Raw genomic sequence first — 18,377 nt, 5'->3', positions numbered from 1 at the left:
AGCTTGGAGGGCTCCCCTGCCTGTGCCGGTCCTCCTAGGGCTACAGCAGCACGGCAGCACCCCATGGCCTCGGCAGCATCGGATCCTGACATTGGCTTCTCGCCATGCTGGCCAGCAGCCAGGTGGGTTGGTGACCACGGGGGCACTGCCTGGGGCAAGGGGCTCCTTTGGTGAGCTGGGCTCCAAGCAGGTGTTTGCCTGGGCTCAGCACCCATATGCAGCATCCCCAGCGGGGCGAGCTCCGTGCTTCAGGAGAGGTGCTGGCTCACTGAGCCAGAGTGCCCACCTGGGTGCTGGTGACACTGGGGCACAGCGCGGTCCCTTTGCCAAACCGCAGCTCTTGGCATGCACTCTGCGGCGGCTGTTAACTGGAAAACGGCACCGTCTGCTCCAGCCCTTCCAGTAACACCAGTACCTGCCCTGGAAGGATGGAGCTAGCCCGCTGGCTCTGAGGGGTTAGGATTGGGGCCCGCCCTCCGCTTTCCTTCCCCCTTGCACCCCCAAAGGGCATCTCCCCATGCCCCAGGAGGGGGCAGTTCGGGCTCTGGGAAGGGCGGCTGGCGCTCGGCCCCGGGAAGCGGGGGGCGCAGCTTTGCTGAGCCCGGGAAATGGAGAGCGGGGCGGGGCTTCTCCGCCCCTCCCTCCGGCGCGATTGGGCCGCTGCTGCTGCTGCGATTGGTCGCGCCGGGGAGAGGGGCGGAGCACCTTACCCCCGCCTCTTTCGCGGGGCTGAGCCTATCGCAGCGCGCCATGCGGGCGGGGGCGGGCACTCGGGGCCCCTCCCCCTCCACGCCAAGTCCCGCCTCTTCTCCCGGTGCGCGGCGGCGGCGGCGGCATGGCCGTGTGGACTCGCGCCTGTAAAACGGGGCTGCTGGAGCTGCTGCTGCGGGAGCGCTGGGTGCGGGTGGCGGCGGAGCTGAGCGGGGAAGCGCTGAGCCTGACGGCGGAACCGGGAGGCGGTGAAACGGCGGTGCTTAACGGCGTGGTTAACGGCAACGCGGAGGCGGCGCCCGGTTGCGTGCGGAGGGTGCGGGTGGTGAAGGCGGAGGCTGGAGGGCTCGGTATCAGCATCAAGGGAGGTCGGGAGAATCGGATGCCGGTGCTTATCTCCCGTATTTTCCCGGGGCTGGCGGCGGAACGGAGCGGGGCGCTCCGTCTGGGCGACGCCATCCTCGCCGTTAACGGCGTCGATCTCCGGGATGCCACCCACGACCAAGCCGTCCAGGCGCTGAAGCGAGCTGGGAGGGAGGTCATCCTCGAAGGTACTGCTTAACCCCCTCACCGGCGCCCGGTGCTCCCTCCTCCCTCTCCCGGGTGCCCACCCCCCGCCCCGTTACCGAGTCCCACGATACTCTCCTGCTGCTGTCACGGGGCCCCCAGACCTTCCCCCTCGGGTCCCTTCTCCGATTGCGGGACCCTGCTCACCCCACCCCACTCACGGTATGTGGGACCCCCCTCCCCAAAAACCTCTGAGCCTGCTGTGTCCCCCCCTGACATGGGGACAGGGACCAGGGGTGTCCCCTCCCCAACTGGGGGCCTCCTGTTTGCTTGGGGATGGGACTCCTCCCAGCTGGGGACAAGGACGGGCCATCTCTGCTGACCATGCCCCCCAGGACACAGCTTGGGTCCCCTGGGACAGAGCTGGGATCCCCTGGCTGAGATGTCCTTCCAGCACAGGGTGTCCCCTCTCTCAGAGGTCGAAGCGCCCGCGGTGGGTGCTTGTGCCCCCCGAGTCCCCAGGAAGGGCTGTGGCCTGGGGGGCCGGTTGGGGATCTGCCCGTGTCCCTGTGGGCTCCATGCCCGCGGCACAGCTGGCTTGGCACTGGCCTGGCAGAGCCACCAGCTCCTGCCCGACCTGTTCCCGGCAGCCCGACAAGCTCGGGCAGGACGCACCTGGCCCGGCGGCGTGTGGCACAGGGCTTGTGCCATGGGGTGCCATGCCCCGGGCAGCCGGGAGGACGCCAGCCCCCCTGTGCTATGGGCCAAGGTGGCCCATGTGGGTCTGTGTTGCCACACACACCGTCCTGGTGTCCTGGCAATGCCATCTGTCCCCTGGTGCATGGGGCTGCTCCCTCTGCCCGGCTGGGCTGGACTGACCCCAGTGACGGGCGCTCCCGCTCGCCTGCTGGCTCCGGCATGCTGCACCGGCACGAGGGCAGGCGGGTGGGCTCCCTGGCACAGCCACCGCTGGCACGGGGGGGCTCCGTGCGGCTCGGCCATGCCGGGGGCCGAGGCGGAGCTGCGGCGCTGGGCTGGGTGCTCAGACACCCGGCGGGTCAGGGCTGCCATCGGAGGCGGTGAGAGCCCCCACAGGACGCCGTGCTGGATTCGCCTCCTTCCCCCCGCTGCTGTCTCGTGCCACCCGGCTGTTTGATCCTGTCCTGCCAGAGCTCCGGCCCTGCGGCATGTTTGTCCCTCGCTTCCGCCACAGGCGCCGCAGCAGCCGCCCCTTCCCTTCCCTCCGGGGCTGCGGCTGCCCCACGGCCTGGCAGGGCCCTCCGGCTGGCAGCTGCGGGCTGTGGAGAGGAGCTGGGGGAGACCCCAACTGTGCCATCCCACCCTGTCCCTCCTCGCCAGCCCCTGGAGGTGTGACTGCTCCCCTGGAGGCAGGCAGGGCTCCCGGGCTGGTGCCCTGGGCTTTGCCGGACCCGGTGCTGGCGGTGGAGCATGGGAGCACCACCCCTGCGCTGGCACCTCGGTGGGGCTGGCAGCCCCCGCCCTGGCCACTGAGTCTGGCCATAGGGACCTGTGCCAGGTGCCTTCCTCCCAGGGTGCCCGCAGGCACACTCCGGCACGCCGGGGGAAGGGAGCCCCTCTGCCCCTGCCGGGAGGTGCGGGCAGGGCCGCCGGCCGCGGGCACACGGGCTGGCCCGGCACTGGCAAAGGGGAAGGCTGGCTGCAAGAGCCGACCCATGTGAGAATGTACGGAAACCGTGCGGGGGTTTCCCCCGGGAGCGTGGTACCAGTGGCAGGAGGGGGCTCCAGCCCCGAAGATGGACCGTCGCCATCTGGCCGGTGCACGGGGGCTCAGCACTGGTGAGGCTGGCACTAAGCTGGCGTTGCCGTGAGGCCAGGGCAGCCGCCTTCCTGCGGCAGGTTGGACGAGGGGTGCAGGCAGCAGCTGGGTTTCCTTTGCGGTGAGCGCGTAGGCGAGGCAGCAGCGGCTGTGCTGGGGCGGCTGCGTGCCGGCCGCCGGCCGCCCAGAAGCAGAAGGGACGGCTGCAGGTGCCACTGCCCTGGCACCGGCCTCGCGCCTGCCAGTGTGAGTTGCTCTGTGCTCCTGCCTGCGCCCTGGTTGCATGCCCCGAATGCAGGCAGCCGGCTCTGCCGCCATCCCTGCTGGCAGACACGGTCCTGTGTGTCTGCTCAGTGCCGGGGTGAGCTGGCACAGCCGGCTGGTCCCCACCGCTGCCGAGAGCTGCTAGTGTGGCTGCAGCCCCGCTGAGCCCACACTGCTTCGGCAGCACCCTGGCATGGCGCTTGGGCTGCCGCAGCACCAGCTGCCTGGCTTGGCCTCTTGCCCCCCCGGGGGTCTCCCGGCACGCCTGGCATTTGCGGAGATGGTGGCCGTGCCCCGGTGTAGGTCAGCAGTGGCACCATGGGGTCATGGCACCGTGGGCTGCAGCCATGCCGGGGGCTGGCTGGGAGGGTGCTGGGCTCCTGGCCAGTGCTGGAGGCAGCTGTCCACATCTGGTAAACAGCTGCCAAGCAGCAGGGGTGGCAGCTCCCACAGCTGCCGCTGCCTGCGGCACTGCCCTGCCCTGCCTGGCCAGGCAGCAGGATTAGGGGTGCGCGGGACAGCGGTAATCCTGGGATCAGTGCGGCGGGAAGCTAATATTAACTCGTTTGCTGCCCGCAGCAAGGACAGGCGCCTCGTGGCAGCATGTCCCCGTGCCACTGCACTGCTCGGCTCAGCAGATCTGGCAGGAGGGCGGGGGCCGGCCTGCCCATTCCCCATCCCTGCCTGCATCCCCCTGCCCGTGCTGCAGACAGGTGTCAGCCCCTTTGGTGGGGGTATTTGCAGTGAGCACCTGCCCATGGGGCTGTGGGGTCCAGCACCGTGGGGTCCGGCACCGGTGGCTGGCCAAGTGCAGGACCCAGGCCCCACTGCTGATGTCTCCGCTCCAGCAAAGTGGTGGCCTGGTCGTGGCGTGGCATTGTGCTGGCTCCACGGGTGTTGTCACCAAGCAGCAGGGCGCCTGCCTCACAGCAGATTACAGCTTATTTGGGTTTTTTTGGTTTGATTTGAACCCTCCACTGCCTTAGGGGTGCGGACATTGCTGCTCCCAGCATGTCCCTCCTTTGGCGATGAGCTGCCGGGGCTCGGCGCAGGCAGGCTGCTCCTCGCGGCCAGCCAGGGAGCTGAGTCTGGGGGGGTTGTGGCGGGTGGGTGGGGGTCCAGCACCGGCTGCAGGTGGTGTGTCCCAGGCTGCCATCAGCTCTCCCTTGCAGCTTTCCTGCCTGGCTAAGTGTGCTGTCCATGCAGCCTCATCCCCGCTCTGGCACGTCGTGGCTCCCTGACACCTCGAGTGCCTTGGCTTTTCCCAAGCGTGGCAGCTGGTGCAGCCCATGGGAGCACCGTGAGCTGGGTGAACCGGGCTCCACGGCTCCCGCTCGCCCTGCTGGAGCTGGGCTGGGCCCCAGGGTGCTGGCACCTCGCCGGGGCTCTGCTTCAGCTGGGCTGGGTGGTGCTCGGGGAGGGATGGTCCGGGAGGAATCGGAGCCGATGCCTCCTTCCTTCCTGCCCAGCCTGGAGAGGAGTGTGGAGCCGGGATGTCCTGGCTGCAAACCCTCCTCGCTCCGCCGGGAGTGGAGGCAGGCTGCTGGCAGGCGCTGGCAGGCGCGGGCGACACAGGGTCAGCACACCATCGGCGCCTGCGGCGCTGGAAACTTGGCCGCTGTCAGCCCTGCAGCCAGAGCCGCTCAGGATGGGCTGCAGCCTGACCTCCCGCCCGGCCCATTGTGCTTTGCCGCCTTCCCTTTCCTACGGCCGTGCCGGACACAGGGATGCGCCGCCAGCGCCTGTCCTTTGCATGGGGCACCTCTGGCCTGGGGCAGGGTGAGACCCTCGGGGCCATGCTGGTCCCTGAGCCCCACCAGGGGTGCTGTGCCCCCTTTCCTGCTGCCCTCCGCCTGCAGCGCCAGCCAGGGGGTGACTTCAGCTCCTTGGGGCATGGGCTGTGCTGGTGCCCCTCAGAGAGGTCCCAGGGCTGGCCAAGACCCCCTGTCTGCTGCGGGGGACAGGCCCCCCTTGTGGCCAGAGCGTCCGTGGGGTGCAGGGCTGTGGCACAGGTGCACAGGACCCCTGCCTGGCCTTAACCTATGTCCCCTCCACCCCACAGTGAAGTTCATGCGGGAGGTGACCCCCTACATCAAGAAGCCCTCGCTGGTGTCGGACCTGCCGTGGGAGGGGGCTGCCCCGCAGTCACCCAGCCTGAGCGGCAGCGAGGACTCGGGCTCCCCCCAGCACCAGTGCCCCCGTGACCGCAAGGTGATCCCCCTGAAGATGTGCTTCGCTGCCAGGAACCTCAGCATGCCTGACCTGGAGAACAGGTGAGGGCAGAGGCTGCCCGTGCCCCCCTCCCACCCCAAACCCAGCAGCTGCTCCCTGCAGACCCCCCCAGACAGGGCTGAGGGCTTCCCCTTGCTGTGACTGTGACCTCCCACCTGCCCCAGTGAGCTGGGCGAGGGAAGCTGGGGGGGTTTGTCCAGGGCTGTGCCACGCTGCGTCCCCCCAGGATGGCTGGCAGCCTCCTCTGTTTGCAGAAGGGGGGGCCCACAAATCCCCTTGGCTCTGCCTGCCAGCAGGGCTGACACCAAACTGTACTGGTGGCTTCCCAGCACAGCCAGAGCCCCAGACCAGTGCGACCAGTTTTCTGGGCTGGGCACAGGCAGGGGCATGCTCAGCCGGGTGCCACCGTCGTCCCAGCCAGCACCGTGTCCCCCTGGCAGGCTGATCGAGCTGCACTCGCCGGACAGCCGGAACACCCTGATCCTGCGCTGCAAGGACACGGCGACAGCGCACTCCTGGTTCACCGCGCTGCACGCCAACATCGCTGCCCTGCTGCCCCAGGTCCTGGCCGAGCTCAACGCCATGCTGGGCACCGGTGGCACCGTGGCCGGCGGCAGGGAGGTGAAGCACATCGCCTGGCTGGCTGAGCAGGTATGTGCCACCGGAGCCGCTGCCCAGCGCCATCCCTGGGGACAGCCGTGCCGCTGGGGCGGTGGCTGCGGCTGCGTGGCTGGAGAGCCATGCCACCGGGCTCTGCTGCTCCCCAGCCGGCCGGCTGCGTTTCCTTTCCCGCCGGGATTCCCAGCTGGAGATGCTTGTCACCTCCTTGCTCTTCCATGAATTCACTGCCTGAGAGCCGCAGCCTGCCTGGGCACGGTGGTGAGCTTGGGGCGGCCCAGCTTTCCAGGACGGCCACCCTCGGCAGCGCCTTGCGCAGCTTTGCATGATGCTGCCAAGAGCCCGGCAACGCAGAGCCGCTGGTTTGGGGTTGGCACAGCTGTGGGTGTGGGGAGCGGGATGCCAGTAGCCCCTCACCGTGCGCTCGTGTCTCGTGCAGGCACGCCTGGACGGAGGGCGGCAGCAGTGGCGGCCAGTCCTCATGGCGGTAACGGAGAAGGACCTGCTGCTGTACGATGGCATGCCCTGGACCAGGGATGCCTGGGCTTCCCCTTGCCACAGCTACCCGCTGGTGGCCACCAGGTGGGCTGGGGGGCTGGCTCTGTCCACCTGTGGCTGCTGGGTACCAGCACCCCTTGGCCACATCCAGCTCTGCCTCTCACCAGAGCTGGGAGGGGAGACCCCAAAACACCAGTGGGCATGGGGCAGCATGGTGCTGGCACTGCCGTTACACCCCTGACCCCCTTCTCTGTCCATGTGTCCTGTCCTGTCCCCAGGCTGGTCCACTCAGGCTCAGGCCGCCGCTCGCCCGCACTGGGCTGCGAGCTCACCTTCGCCACCCGGACGGGCTCTCGCCAGGGCGTGGAGATGCACGTTTTCCGTGTGGAAACCCACCGGGACCTCTCCTCCTGGACGCGTGTCCTCGTCCAGGGCTGCCACGCCGCCGCTGAGCTGATGAAGGAGGTGACTGTGGGTGAGTGTGGTGCTGCAGGTGTCCCCTGCTGGGTTGATGGTCGGGCTGGTGGGACCTGGCTGACTGGGGGGGGGGCTGAGCGTGCCCGTGCCCACAGGCTGCACGCTGGGCGGGCAGGAGGTCCAGCTCTCCATCCACTACGAGGGCGGCTTCACCATCTGCCGAGAGGAGCCGGGCAGCAGTGTCCTCTTCCGCTACCCCTACGAGAGGCTGAAGATGTCGGCGGACGATGGCATCAGGACCCTCTACCTGGACTTCGGGGGTCCTGAGGGCGAGCTGGTGAGGAGTGGGCAGCAGGGCTCCCCACCCCGATTTATGGCGGGGGGGGTGGGGGTGGGGGGTGTCCTCCAGGGGTGGCTCTTGCTTTCCCCCCCATCCCTGCAGCATCGTGGCTGCTGAGTACCACTGGGTAGCACTGGCTGGGAGCCCCCAGCCCCAGCTGGGAGCCCCCCCAGTGCCCCCCGTGGGGTTTGGCATGCTGGTGGGGGGCTGACACTGCTCTCTATCTTCCCTCCCCCAACCCCAGGCGCTGGACCTGCACTCCTGCCCCAAGCCCATCGTCTTCATCCTGCACACCTTCCTCTCGGCCAAAGTCACCCGCATGGGGCTGCTGGCGTAGGGGGCCCCGGCCCCCCGCCTCCCCCCACCACAAACCAGCGGAGGGGCCCCATGCCCCTCCTGCCCCGCCAGTGCCTTGCTGGGGCCAGACTGGCAGCCCTGAGAGCTGCCGGGGTTGTGGCAGGATGGCTGCCCGGGGGGGTGAGCCCTTCTGCTCCACACCGGTGGTCCTGGCCTCCCCCCTGCCCCAGTGCCAGGGGGGCCAGGGCACAGGCACCAGCTTTAACCCCCCCTCCTCGGGCCTGAAGCCATCACTGATCTCACCACTGTGCCTTGGGGTGGGGTGAGCCCAGCCCTGACGTGTGGGGGACCCCAGGTGCTCCCCCCAGCTGTGTCTGGGGCAGCCAGTGCGCCCCCCACCCCCACCTTGGGGTCCTCCCAAGGGGGGTCACATTGTGTCCCCCCGACCATGGGGTGGAGCTCAGGCTGCCGGACCCCCATTGCTGCAGCACAGGGTCCCAGTGCCCTGCGCAGGGTGTGGGGGGGACATTCTTGTCCTACTCGACACGCTGAAGAGTACAAAAGGGGCTGTCCCCCCACCAGCTGCACCAACCCCCCCACCCGGGAGGGCCCTCCCCCCTCCCCCCCCAAACCTTCCAAAGCCAGAAAACAACTGTTGTGTCTGTACTGCCCTGGGCAGGTGGGGGCTGGGCTGCCTGGGGAGCCCCACGGGCTGCTGCCCCCCAGCTGTGCTGCCCCCCGGCACTGCAGCCGCTGCCCCCCCTGCCCGGGAGCTGCTCTGCGGGTCGACCCCTCCGCATTTGGGGCAGGATGTGTGGATTGATGCACTTTCGCTTTTTGTACTCCCCGGGGGGGCAGCTCCCACACCCTGGGGTGGTGGTGGGGGTCCCAGGCATGGCAGGAGCAGGACCACCACCCCCCCCCGGGGCTGTCCCCTCCTGGCTGAAGCCCTGTTACCCCCCAGCCAAACTTCTCTGCACATTTTTCTGCTTCCTGGGGGGCTGTGCTGGCTGGGGGGTCCTAGGGGGGTCCCGGGTTGCACACAAGCACTACAGCTGCTGGACCCCCCGGTGCCTCCCCCCGGCACCACCCCCACCCTTTATTTTTGTATTCTTTGTAAATCGCTATTTATATCAGATTGCCATTTCTGGGGGCTCCGAGTCTCTCTCTTGTGGGGGTGGGGGGTGGGTGGGTGCGTGTGTGTGTGTGCCTACTGGAGTGGGTGGGCAGCACTGGGCACCCAGTACAAGAAGGACTGGGATGTACTGGGGAGAGCCTGGGGGGGAGGATTGGGGCAGGGGGCTAGTTCTGCTGGGGGGGGGGGGGGGGGGGCGAGTGGGGGGGTCATCGGTGGGCACAGGTACCTGCAGGCTGGGCTGGGGGCAGTGGCAGGGAGCCCCCCAGACAGTGCTGATCCCAGTCCCATGTACCCCGGGTGTGCACGCGTGGGTGTGTGTGGGTACACACTGGGCACGTGTGTGCTCTGCGTGTGGGTGTGCACACGTGTGTGGGTACAAGTGTGCACACTGTGTGTGCAGGTGCACACCACACGTGTGTGTGTGCGTGCGCATGGCATACACGTGTGCCTGCGGGTCTGTGGGTGCACACACACGTACAGGCAGGTGTGGGGGTGTGCACGTGCACGCAGGTAGGGGTGCACACACCACAGGGGCTTGTCGGTGTATGTGGGTGCACCCGGGCTGGGCACGGCTGCGGGGGTGCACATGTGCTGGGGAGGGCACGCGTGTAGGAGTGCACAGACGCGTAGGGGTATATGCAGGGGTGCACACGCAGGGAAGTGCACACATACACACGCATCACAGACACAAACACACCGACACACAAAGACACACAGATACACAGACGCCGACACAGATACACACACACACACGCCCCGCCCCCGTGTGTGCGGGGCCGCCCCGGAGGCGCGCGGCGGGGGGCGGAGCCGCGGCAGGTCCCGCCCCGGGGCGCCGGCGGGTGCCGGCAGGGGGCGCCCTGGCGCAGAGCCGCAGTCGCGGGCGGTCCCTCGGGCCCCGCCGCCGCCGCCGGGCCGGGCCGCGCCAGGAGCGGCCGCACCGGGCGATGAGATGACAGCGGCCACCCTGCAGGTACGGGGCTGCGGGCTGCCAGGGCCCCCCTGTCCCACTCCCGGGCCGCGCCGGGCAGCGCTCACCCGCTCCGGGGCCGCTGCCGTGCGGCCGGGCTAGGCCTCACCCTGCCCCGGTGCTGTGCCGGCGGAGACAGGCCTCACCGGCCCTGGTGCGGTACTGGCCGGGGGCGGGCCTCACCCTGCTCCGGTGCCGTGCCGGCGAGGGGCGGGCCTCACCCGGTGCCGGCTGGGGAGAGGCCTCACCCTGCCCCGGTGCCAGGCGCCGCTACGGTGGTCTCGTCCTGCGGTGTGCCCGGCTGGGGCGGTGGGGAGGGAGCTAGGCCTTGTCCCACCGGGGCCAAGGGCCCTGCTGGCCGCCCCGGTGGGAGCAGGCGCTCCCTCGGGGTGGGGAAGGGCCTCATCCAGCTCCAGCCCCGGTGCCGCTCCGCGGCTGACGGTGCTGCACGCTCCCCCACCAGAAAGCCATCGACCTGGTCACCAGAGCCACCGAAGAGGACAAGGCCAAGAACTATGAGGAGGCGCTGCGGCTGTACCAGCACGCCGTGGAGTGCTTCCTACATGCCATCAAATGTGAGGCGGGGCTGGCGTCCTTCTGCCACAGTGCGGGGGGCTCCAGAGGGGGCCGTGGGGGTGCCAGCGGTGGCATGGGGCCGTGGGTGATGCCTGGGGGTCTCCACAGATGAGGCTCACAGTGACAAGGCGAAGGAGAGCATCCGTGCCAAGTGCACGCAGTACTTGGACCGGGCGGAGAAGCTGAAGGAGTACCTGCGCAGCAAGGACAAGCAGGGCAAGAAGCCGGTTAAAGAGTCCCAGAATGACAACAAGGGGTGCGTGAGGGTGTGAGGACCCCCGGCTTGGCGGTGGAGCCGACAGGACCCTGCTGCCCTACCAGGGCCAGCTCTGCTCCTGACCCATGTCCTCTCTCCCCAGGAGTGACAGTGACAGCGAGGGCGAAAACCCGGAGAAGAAGAAGCTGCAGGAACAGCTGATGGGTGAGGGGCTGCGGCAGCTGTGGTGGGCACGGTTGTGCTGGCTGGCTGTGGGGTTAGTGGAGGGATTCCCAGACAGCCATCACGAGGGGTGGCTGTGGGGAGGGGGACAAGCTATGGGACTGGGACCCAGGGGCACATTGCTGGGTCTGCTAGCCTGCAAACTGGCGTCTGTGCCAAGGGGCAGTGGGGTTGGGGTGGGGGGCATGGAGGTGTGGGGAGGGAAGAGGGCTCTGGCTCACCCAGCTCTTGTCAGACATCGGGAGCATGGTGCCCATCTCTGCGGGGCCATGTGAGCAAAGCAACCTCCTTGCAGGTGCCATCATGATGGAGAAGCCCAATGTGCGGTGGAGTGACGTGGCCGGCCTGGAAGGAGCCAAGGAAGCTCTGAAGGAGGCTGTGATCCTGCCCATCAAGTTCCCACACTTGTTTACTGGTGAGGGTCACGGCAGTGCCACGGCTGCCGCTTGCCCATGGAGGAAGTGCCATGAGGTGGCAGCTGTAGCAAACGTGTGCTGGGGGGGTGACCCTGAGCAGCAGGGATGCGTGTCCCTGTGGGCCCATGCGGATCCGGCCAGCACAGAGACTGGGGAGCCGTGACACTGGCCTCTGTCACAGGGAAGCGCACGCCCTGGCGAGGGATCCTGCTCTTTGGGCCCCCTGGCACCGGCAAGTCCTACTTGGCCAAGGCCGTGGCCACTGAAGCCAACAACTCCACCTTCTTCTCTGTGTCATCCTCCGACCTGATGTCGAAGTGGCTGGGAGAGAGCGAGAAGTAAGCTGGCAGCAGGGGTGCATGACTGCTGCTGCCGCTGGCTGCACTGGCAGTGCTAGAGCTGTGGCTGGGGCAGAGGAGCCACCGGCATCGGTGACCACTGTTAACACAGATAAAGGGTTGCAGGGGAGAGCGCAGGCCCTCGTGATGCTCCACAGCACAGGGACAGCCCTTCTGGCATGGAAGTCACCTGGCTGCCAGCGCAGGGTTCCCAGGGGCAGGAGGAGCTGGCAGCATGTGTGGCTCCTTGCCCTGGGGCTGTCACGGGCTCTGGGTGCTGTTGGTGCTGTGGAGGGTCCCTGAGCGGGGTGCCCTGTCCTCTGCTTTGTTCCCAGGCTGGTGAAGAACCTGTTTGAGCTGGCAAGGCAGCACAAGCCCTCCATCATCTTCATCGACGAGGTGGACTCGCTGTGCGGCTCCCGCAATGAGAACGAAAGTGAGGCGGCGAGGCGCATCAAGACGGAGTTCCTGGTGCAGATGCAAGGTGTGTGGGGCTTCCCCGGTGGGATGAACTGGTGCAGGGTCCCCAGGGAGAGGACAGAGTGGGTTGGGGTGGGAGAAGCTGCCAGACGCCTGCATCCCGTGTTCCCTGGGGGTTGCTCTGAGCTGTCTGCCTGCTGTGTCCCTGGGCAGGTGTGGGGAACAGCAGCGATGGGATCCTGGTGCTGGGTGCCACCAACATCCCTTGGGTGCTGGACTCGGCCATCAGGAGAAGGTGAGCAGGACACGATTGTCCTCCAGCTCCCGGACCCGCATCCACGGCAGGGTGGCAGTGTGGGGCTCACCCCCCCACCTGCCTGCACTACCCTCAGGTTTGAGAAGCGCATCTACATCCCACTGCCCGAGGAGGCAGCCCGGGCCCAGATGTTCAAGATCCACCTGGGCAACACCCCGCACTGCCTGACAGACGCCAACATCCAGGAGCTGGCCCGCAAGACAGACGGCTACTCGGGGGCCGACATCAGCATCATCGTGCGGGATGCCCTGATGCAGCCTGTCCGCAAAGTCCAGTCAGCAACGCACTTCAAGAAGGTGAGCAGGGGGCTGTCCCCGGCCAGGGGGGTCCACCCATGCTGGGGGGGGGGGGGGGGAGGGGTGGTCCCGCAGCTGGTGTTGGTGCTGTGGCTACCATGTGGGTACCACTGAGCACCATGCTGCCCGGCTCTGCTGCAGGTCCGTGGTCCCTCCCGCACCACTCCTGGTGCTTTTGTGGATGACCTGCTGACACCGTGCTCACCTGGTGACCCAGGTGCCACCGAGATGACCTGGATGGAGGTGCCCAGTGACAAGCTGATGGAGCCCATCGTCTGCATGGTTAGTGCCACTGCGGCAGCTTACGGGGTGGAGGCTGGCCCCAGCACAGCAACCCTGCAGCCCCAGCTCTGCCGCTTCCATCCCTCCTCCCAGGCAGCTGCCTGTCTCCGGGCCCAGGGCTGCAGCTCCTGTGGGTGGATACAGCCCTGTGCTCCCCATGGTGGGGAGTCTCCCGCTTGCCAGTCCCCCTGCAGGGTGCTGAGCCCCCAGTGAAGGCCTGGGTGCTGGGGAAGGGCCTGGGCTCCTCCAGGCAGCTCCCACCTGCAGAGCCAGTGTTGCTGCATGGCAGCAGTGCCAGCACCCAGCCCGTGGCAGCACCCACGGGATGGGTAGAGCTGCCTGCGCTGTGTGGGGGGGTCCCTACCCGGTGTCACCCTCCCCCCTAGCAGCGCCTGCTCTCAGCTGCCCACCTGCTTGTGTTGCAGTCGGACATGCTGCGCTCACTGGCTACCACCCGCCCTACCGTCAACGCTGACGATCTCCTGAAGGTGAAGAAATTCACGGAGGATTTTGGACAGGAAGGTTAAAAAGCGGGGTGGGTGAGCGTGGGGTTGGGGCAGCCACACTGGCAGGGCCCTGCTGTGCCCCCCCCCCTCCCCCCCCCCCCAGCCCTGACACTGCTGGCCGTGCCAAACAGGTTCATCTTCTGCTCACTGTCCACCCCATCACACTGGCACCTGGCCAGGCACTGGGAGCATGGCCCGGGGGGGGCTGACACTACGGGGAGGGGGGGTGGGGGGGACTGTGTCCGAGCATGGCCTGGGTGGCCAGGTGCTCCCACTGGGTGCGCCCCACTCTTCTTCCTGCTCTTTTTTTTTTTATTTTTTAAATTAATGCTGCTTGGGTTCTGTCTTGTTTATATGACAATAAAAACAATCCAAAAGCTTCAGCAGGTGCCCGGCCCCTACCTGAGGCTCTGACTGCACTGGGGGACCCAGCCCAGCCCCCCCTACCCCACCCACCCCCAGCCAGCACCGCACGTCCCCCCATGCAGTCCCCAGGCCCAGTTCAGCCCCATCCTGGTGCCAGCCTTGCGCCCTGGCTGCTGCGCATGCCACAACCCTGGCTCTCAAACATCCCCTTGAAGAGGAAGATCTGCCGCCCATCACCCCCCCCGCGCAGCCAGTCTTGTTCCTAGACCCACAAAATGATTTCAGGTGCAAAGGGCAGCCTGGGGAGCCAGCGGGCAGGAAGGGCCGGTAGCCATGCTGCATCCACAGTGTGCATTGGCTGCAATAAAACCGAGTGGGAGCCCTCGTGGCCGTGGCTCTTTGCTGCTTCTTTTGCCAGGGTAAGGATGGGGCGCTCAGCACCATGCTGGATGAGTCCTGGGCCCCAGTGCTCTGGCTCCGGAGGGACGGGCAGTGGGACAGCCTGTGTGGGCTGTGTCAGTCCAGCAGCTCCATCCAGCTGACGTTGGTGAAGGTGCGGGTGTCCATCCGGTCGATGTAGAGGATCCCATCCAGGTGGTCCATCTCGTGCTGGACGATGCGGGCGGCCCAGCCCGTCGCCTCCCAGCTCACCGGCTTCCCGTGCTCGTCCACGCCTGCTGCCAGGAGAGTGGCGCGGTCGGTGGGGCTGGGACTCGGGGGGGGGGGGGGGGGGCGGGGAGGGGACCAGACTGTAATGGGGCAGTGAAGGGGGGGGCCTGTGTGAGAGTGGGGGCAGGTGTGGTGCCCTATCCGGGGGCAGGGCCGGGGTCTTGGGGCAGGCAGGGCAGGGGGCACAGGCAGAGCAGGGGGCACAGGCAGGGCAGGGGGGCGGGCAGGGCAGGGGGCACAGGTAGAGCTGGGGGGTGGGACAGGCAGGGCCGGGGGGCGGGCAGGCAGGGCGGGTGGCCGTACCGGAGACGTGGACGGCCCAGTGGCGCGGGACGTAGGCGGAGAAGCCGCGGAGGCTGGCGCAGCCCTCGGGGCCGGTGACGAGCCGCGAGTCCAGGACGCGCAGCGCGGGGTTGACGAGCAGGCGCAGCGCGAAGGGCTCGATGCGGTGGGCGCGGCGCAGCGCCGGCGGGTACCAGCGGCAGCGGGCGGGGGGCAGCTCGGCGGCGAAGACGCGCAGCGGGACGCCCAGCTGCGGGGCGCTCAGCCCCAGGCACGGCCAGCGCCGCAGCCCCGCCGCCAGCGCCGCCGCCAGCCGCCGCAGCTCGGGGCCGCCCAGCCGCTCGGGGCCCACGGCGGCGGCGGCGGCGCGCAGCACCGGGGCGCCCACCTGGCAGGGGGCGGCGAAGGGCGGCGCGGGCGGGCCCAGCACCCGCCGCCGCAGCGCCCGCCAGTACGAGCGTTCCCGCTCGGCCCAGCCCGCCGCGTCCCCGCAGCCGCGGCCCGGGGGGCCCTGCCGCGCGCGCCCCGCCAGCCGCCGCCCCGCCGCCAGCGCCGCCGCCATGGGGGTCGCCTGCGCGCGCAGCTGGGGCGCGGCGGGGGTGCGGGGCGCCCCCTGGCGGCGGGAGGGGGGGCAGCGGGGCTCCCGCTACCGCCGGGGGGCGCGGGGGGGCGGCGGGCCACCGCCCGGCCCGGCCCCGCTACACCGTGCCGGCTGAGATGCCAGGCAGCGCGGCCCCCCCGGGGGAGCTCTCCGGCCCCGGCAGGGGCTCCCCGGGCAGGGCCTCCCCGTCCGCCCCCGGGCGCGGGGGCCTCTCCTGGGCCGGCTCCTCCTCGCCCAGCGCCGGCAGCAGGAAAGCCAGCGGCTCCCGCAGGGCGGCCACGTCGATGCGGCCCAGGCGGCCAAAGCGCTGCAGCTGGGTGGGGGGGACGCCTGCCAGAGAGGAAGAGGGGGTCAGGTGGGGGCCTGCGGGCAACGGGAACCCCACAGAGGTGGCAACAGTGGGATGGCACCCAGCTGTCTTGCAGGGAGAGCCCAGCCCCCCTGTACATCTCCACCTCCCCACCCCAAGACACAAACCCCTGGGGTCTCACCCAACGCCTGTGCGATCTGTGCCGGGGGAAAGAGGACCTGGAGGCAGCGGTTCAGGTAGGGCAGCAGATCCTCCAGGAAGGCCGTGCAGAACTGGACAAAGAGTTCCTGCTCCCGCCCGCTGAAAGCCGCCTCCTCCGCACGGTGGAAGGCCAGGATGGTTTTGGTCACCTGGGGCAAAAGGCAAGAGTCGTTAATTCCTTGGCGAGTTGTTAATTCTGAGGTCGATTATAAGAGGCTCTACAAGCCTCAGTGCCAGGTCCTGCAGTGGGGTCACAACAGCCCCAGGCAGCATTGCAGGCTTGGGGAAGAGCAGCTGGGAAGCTGCCTGGCAGGAAAGGACTTGGGGGTGTTGACCAACAGTCACCTAAACACGAGCCACCAGTGTGCCCAGACTTTACCGCTCTACGACTCAACTGCCTGTTGAGGCTGTAGCGAGGCAGGGGTCAGTCTCTTCTCCCAAGTGACAACCAACAGGAGAAAAGGGAACAGCCTCAAGTTGCACCAGGGGAGGTTTAGATTGGATATTGGGTAAAATTTCTTCACCAAAAGGGCAGTCAAGCACTGGAACAGGCTGCCCAGGGAGACGGTGTAGTCACCATCCTTGGAAGGATTTAGGAGATGCGTAGATGTAGCAGTTAGGGGCATGGTTTAGTGGCGGGCTTGAAAGTGAAAGATTAATGGTTGGACTCTATGATCTTAAAGGTCTTTTCCAAAGTAAATGATTGTACAACTCTATCCTATGAATACTGAGGGCAGTGTGAGCCATCCCTGTGTACTCCCAGGACAAGGCACAGCTCCTTCCCCCAGTGCCTCACCTCACCAAGTGCAGCCTCCAGGCAGGCAGTGACGTCTTGGGCCAGGGCGATGGGGCAGCAGAGCCGTAGGTCATTGAAGGCGACGAGGATGCCATTGAGGAAGCAGGCGAGGGGCGGGAAGTCCAGCAGCACCATGGGTGGCTGCAGCGTCCCCGGCTGGGCCGTGGGCATTGGCACCCCGGCACTGCCCCCCAGGACAGATGGGGTAGAAATGAGCGTGTAGGAATTCATCTCCTCCCGGAACTTCTCCACTACTTCCTCCACCGCCTTCCTGAAAGCGGTGGCAGCTACGTGCTGGAAGAGGGGGGCCAGCTGCCCGCGGAAATCGGCCCCCACCCTGCTGAAGGAGAGGCCGAAGTACATGCACTGCCCCAGCAGCGAGTCCAGGCGGCTGCCCACCCCGCGCTGAAGATCGCGCTCCAGTGTCTGCAGGAACTGGGAGACCTTCTGCAGCACCCAGCCATGGAAGATGGCCCCCTCGTTGAGGGCCTGCCCCTCAGGGGGCAAGAGTGGCTCCTCGTCAGAGAAAATGGCACGATACTGGGTGATGATGTCGAAGAGGTGGACACGACAGGTCTCGATGGTCTTGGTGATGTGGAAGTAGGGGTCATCGTCAGGGATGGAGGCCTGGATGGAGCGTAGCCAGGCATCCCGCGCCTGCAGGAACTTGATGCGCAGCTCAGCCTCTGTGAAGACGTCCATGCGCCGCAGGTAGCCGATGACCCGCAGGCAGGCTGGCAGCTGGATGTTGGTGCGGAGCTGCTGGATGAGCTGGTTCAGCATCAGCTGGGTGGACTGGCGCACCTCGTCCACGATGCCCTGGGGTGGGAGAGAGGCCTCAGCTGCTGGGGCCAGGTGTGGGGTGGCTATGGGGCAGGGGCAGAGTAGGACCTACCTGGATCACGGGGATGTTGCTGTGCTTTCTCTCCAGCCGGCGCACATAGGCAGCGAGCTCCAGTGCCTCCTCATAGTAACCATTACGGACACAGGTGTCCATGAGCTGCGGGATCTCCAGGATCTCCAGGATCTCCGTGTGCCGGTTCAGCGTCAGGCTGTTCATGCGCCGGCTGCAGGCAATCTCCTCCGCATCACGCATGAAATTCCTGCGGGATTGGGACAGGGTAAGCACGAGGGTCTCCCCTGCAGTGAGTGGACCCCAGGACCCTCCCACCCACGCTGGCCTCTCCTCAGCGCTATCCAGGGCCCCCTCCCAGTGCTGCCATTACCCCCCCGTCCCTGTCAGCCTCGATCCTTACTGGGCCCAGCACCAAGGCTCCTCTCGCCCCCCTCCAGCCCAGCCCGCACTGGCCTCCCTTGCCCGCTGGACTGCCCCTGCCCCAGCCCTTTCCCTCCTCCCCGTTTCCACCGGTGCCTTCCCCGCCGCGGCCCCCACCAACCACGGTCCCCCCCGAGCCCTCGCCCGGTCCCCGGCCCCGCACCGGCAGGCATCCTGGAGGGCGGGCAGGCGGCCCAGCAGGCTGCCGAGGCGGCTCTCGATGCCCCCGAAGCCGCGGCCGGCGCGGCCAGTGCACTCGGCGGAGCGGATGAAGGCCCGGTAGTGCTCGAAGGCCAGGCGGCGCGTCTCCGCCCCCACCCGCGCCCGCTCCGCCGCCAGCCGCGCCGGCTCCCGCCCCAGCTCCGCCAGCCCCAGCGCCGCCAGCTCGGCCACGTAGGCGGAGAGCTCGGGGCCGCCGGGCCCCGCCGCCGCCGGGCCGCGCAGCCAGGCCAGCAACCGGGCCTCCTCCGCCGCCGCCGCCATCGCGCCGCTCTGGCCGG

At 68.1% G+C, this 18,377-nt stretch overlaps 3 protein-coding genes across 5 annotated transcripts; 2 read left to right on the top strand and 1 right to left on the bottom strand.

The window, feature by feature from the left end:
- The first annotated feature begins 195 nt into the window (after positions 1-195).
- On the top strand, positions 196-7,860 carry SNTB2 (syntrophin beta 2). 2 transcript variants are annotated; one of them, XM_080364798.1, is made up of 7 exons: positions 196-1,262; positions 5,343-5,553; positions 5,953-6,163; positions 6,570-6,712; positions 6,907-7,103; positions 7,221-7,382; positions 7,630-7,771. In XM_080364798.1, the coding sequence occupies exons 1-6, from the start codon at positions 836-838 to the stop codon at positions 7,370-7,372; spliced, it is 1,341 nt and encodes a 446-aa protein (XP_080220924.1). In that variant the 5' UTR covers positions 196-835; the 3' UTR covers positions 7,373-7,382; positions 7,630-7,771. The 2 variants fall into 2 exon arrangements, with proteins under 2 accessions (XP_080220924.1, XP_080220923.1); XM_080364797.1 differs by having other exon boundaries at positions 198-1,262; positions 7,201-7,382; positions 7,630-7,860.
- Positions 7,861-9,640: 1,780 nt separating this feature from the next.
- VPS4A (vacuolar protein sorting 4 homolog A) lies at positions 9,641-14,130 on the top strand. Its single transcript, XM_080365136.1, has 11 exons — positions 9,641-9,790; positions 10,251-10,362; positions 10,472-10,619; positions 10,723-10,784; positions 11,098-11,217; positions 11,400-11,556; positions 11,892-12,040; positions 12,190-12,271; positions 12,369-12,588; positions 12,730-12,870; positions 13,296-14,130. Exons 1-11 carry the CDS (start codon positions 9,770-9,772, stop codon positions 13,395-13,397), a joined length of 1,314 nt encoding a protein of 437 aa, XP_080221262.1. The 5' UTR covers positions 9,641-9,769; the 3' UTR covers positions 13,398-14,130.
- COG8 (component of oligomeric golgi complex 8) lies at positions 14,041-18,360 on the bottom strand (the record flags this gene model as incomplete). Of its 2 annotated transcripts, none has more annotated exons than XM_080365137.1 (5): positions 14,041-14,416; positions 15,786-15,954; positions 16,602-17,420; positions 17,497-17,704; positions 18,041-18,360. In XM_080365137.1, the coding sequence occupies 5 exons, from the start codon at positions 18,358-18,360 to the stop codon at positions 14,259-14,261; spliced, it is 1,674 nt and encodes a 557-aa protein (XP_080221263.1). In that variant the 3' UTR covers positions 14,041-14,258. The 2 variants fall into 2 exon arrangements, with proteins under 2 accessions (XP_080221263.1, XP_080221264.1); XM_080365138.1 differs by lacking the exon at positions 14,041-14,416 and adding an exon at positions 15,251-15,624.
- Positions 18,361-18,377: the final 17 nt, after the last annotated feature.

Source organism: Falco punctatus (genome assembly GCF_963210335.1).
Source record: "Falco punctatus genome assembly, chromosome: 14".
NCBI classification, from domain to species: Eukaryota; Metazoa; Chordata; class Aves; order Falconiformes; family Falconidae; genus Falco; species Falco punctatus.
This window is presented reverse-complemented; position numbering and strand designations above follow the sequence as displayed.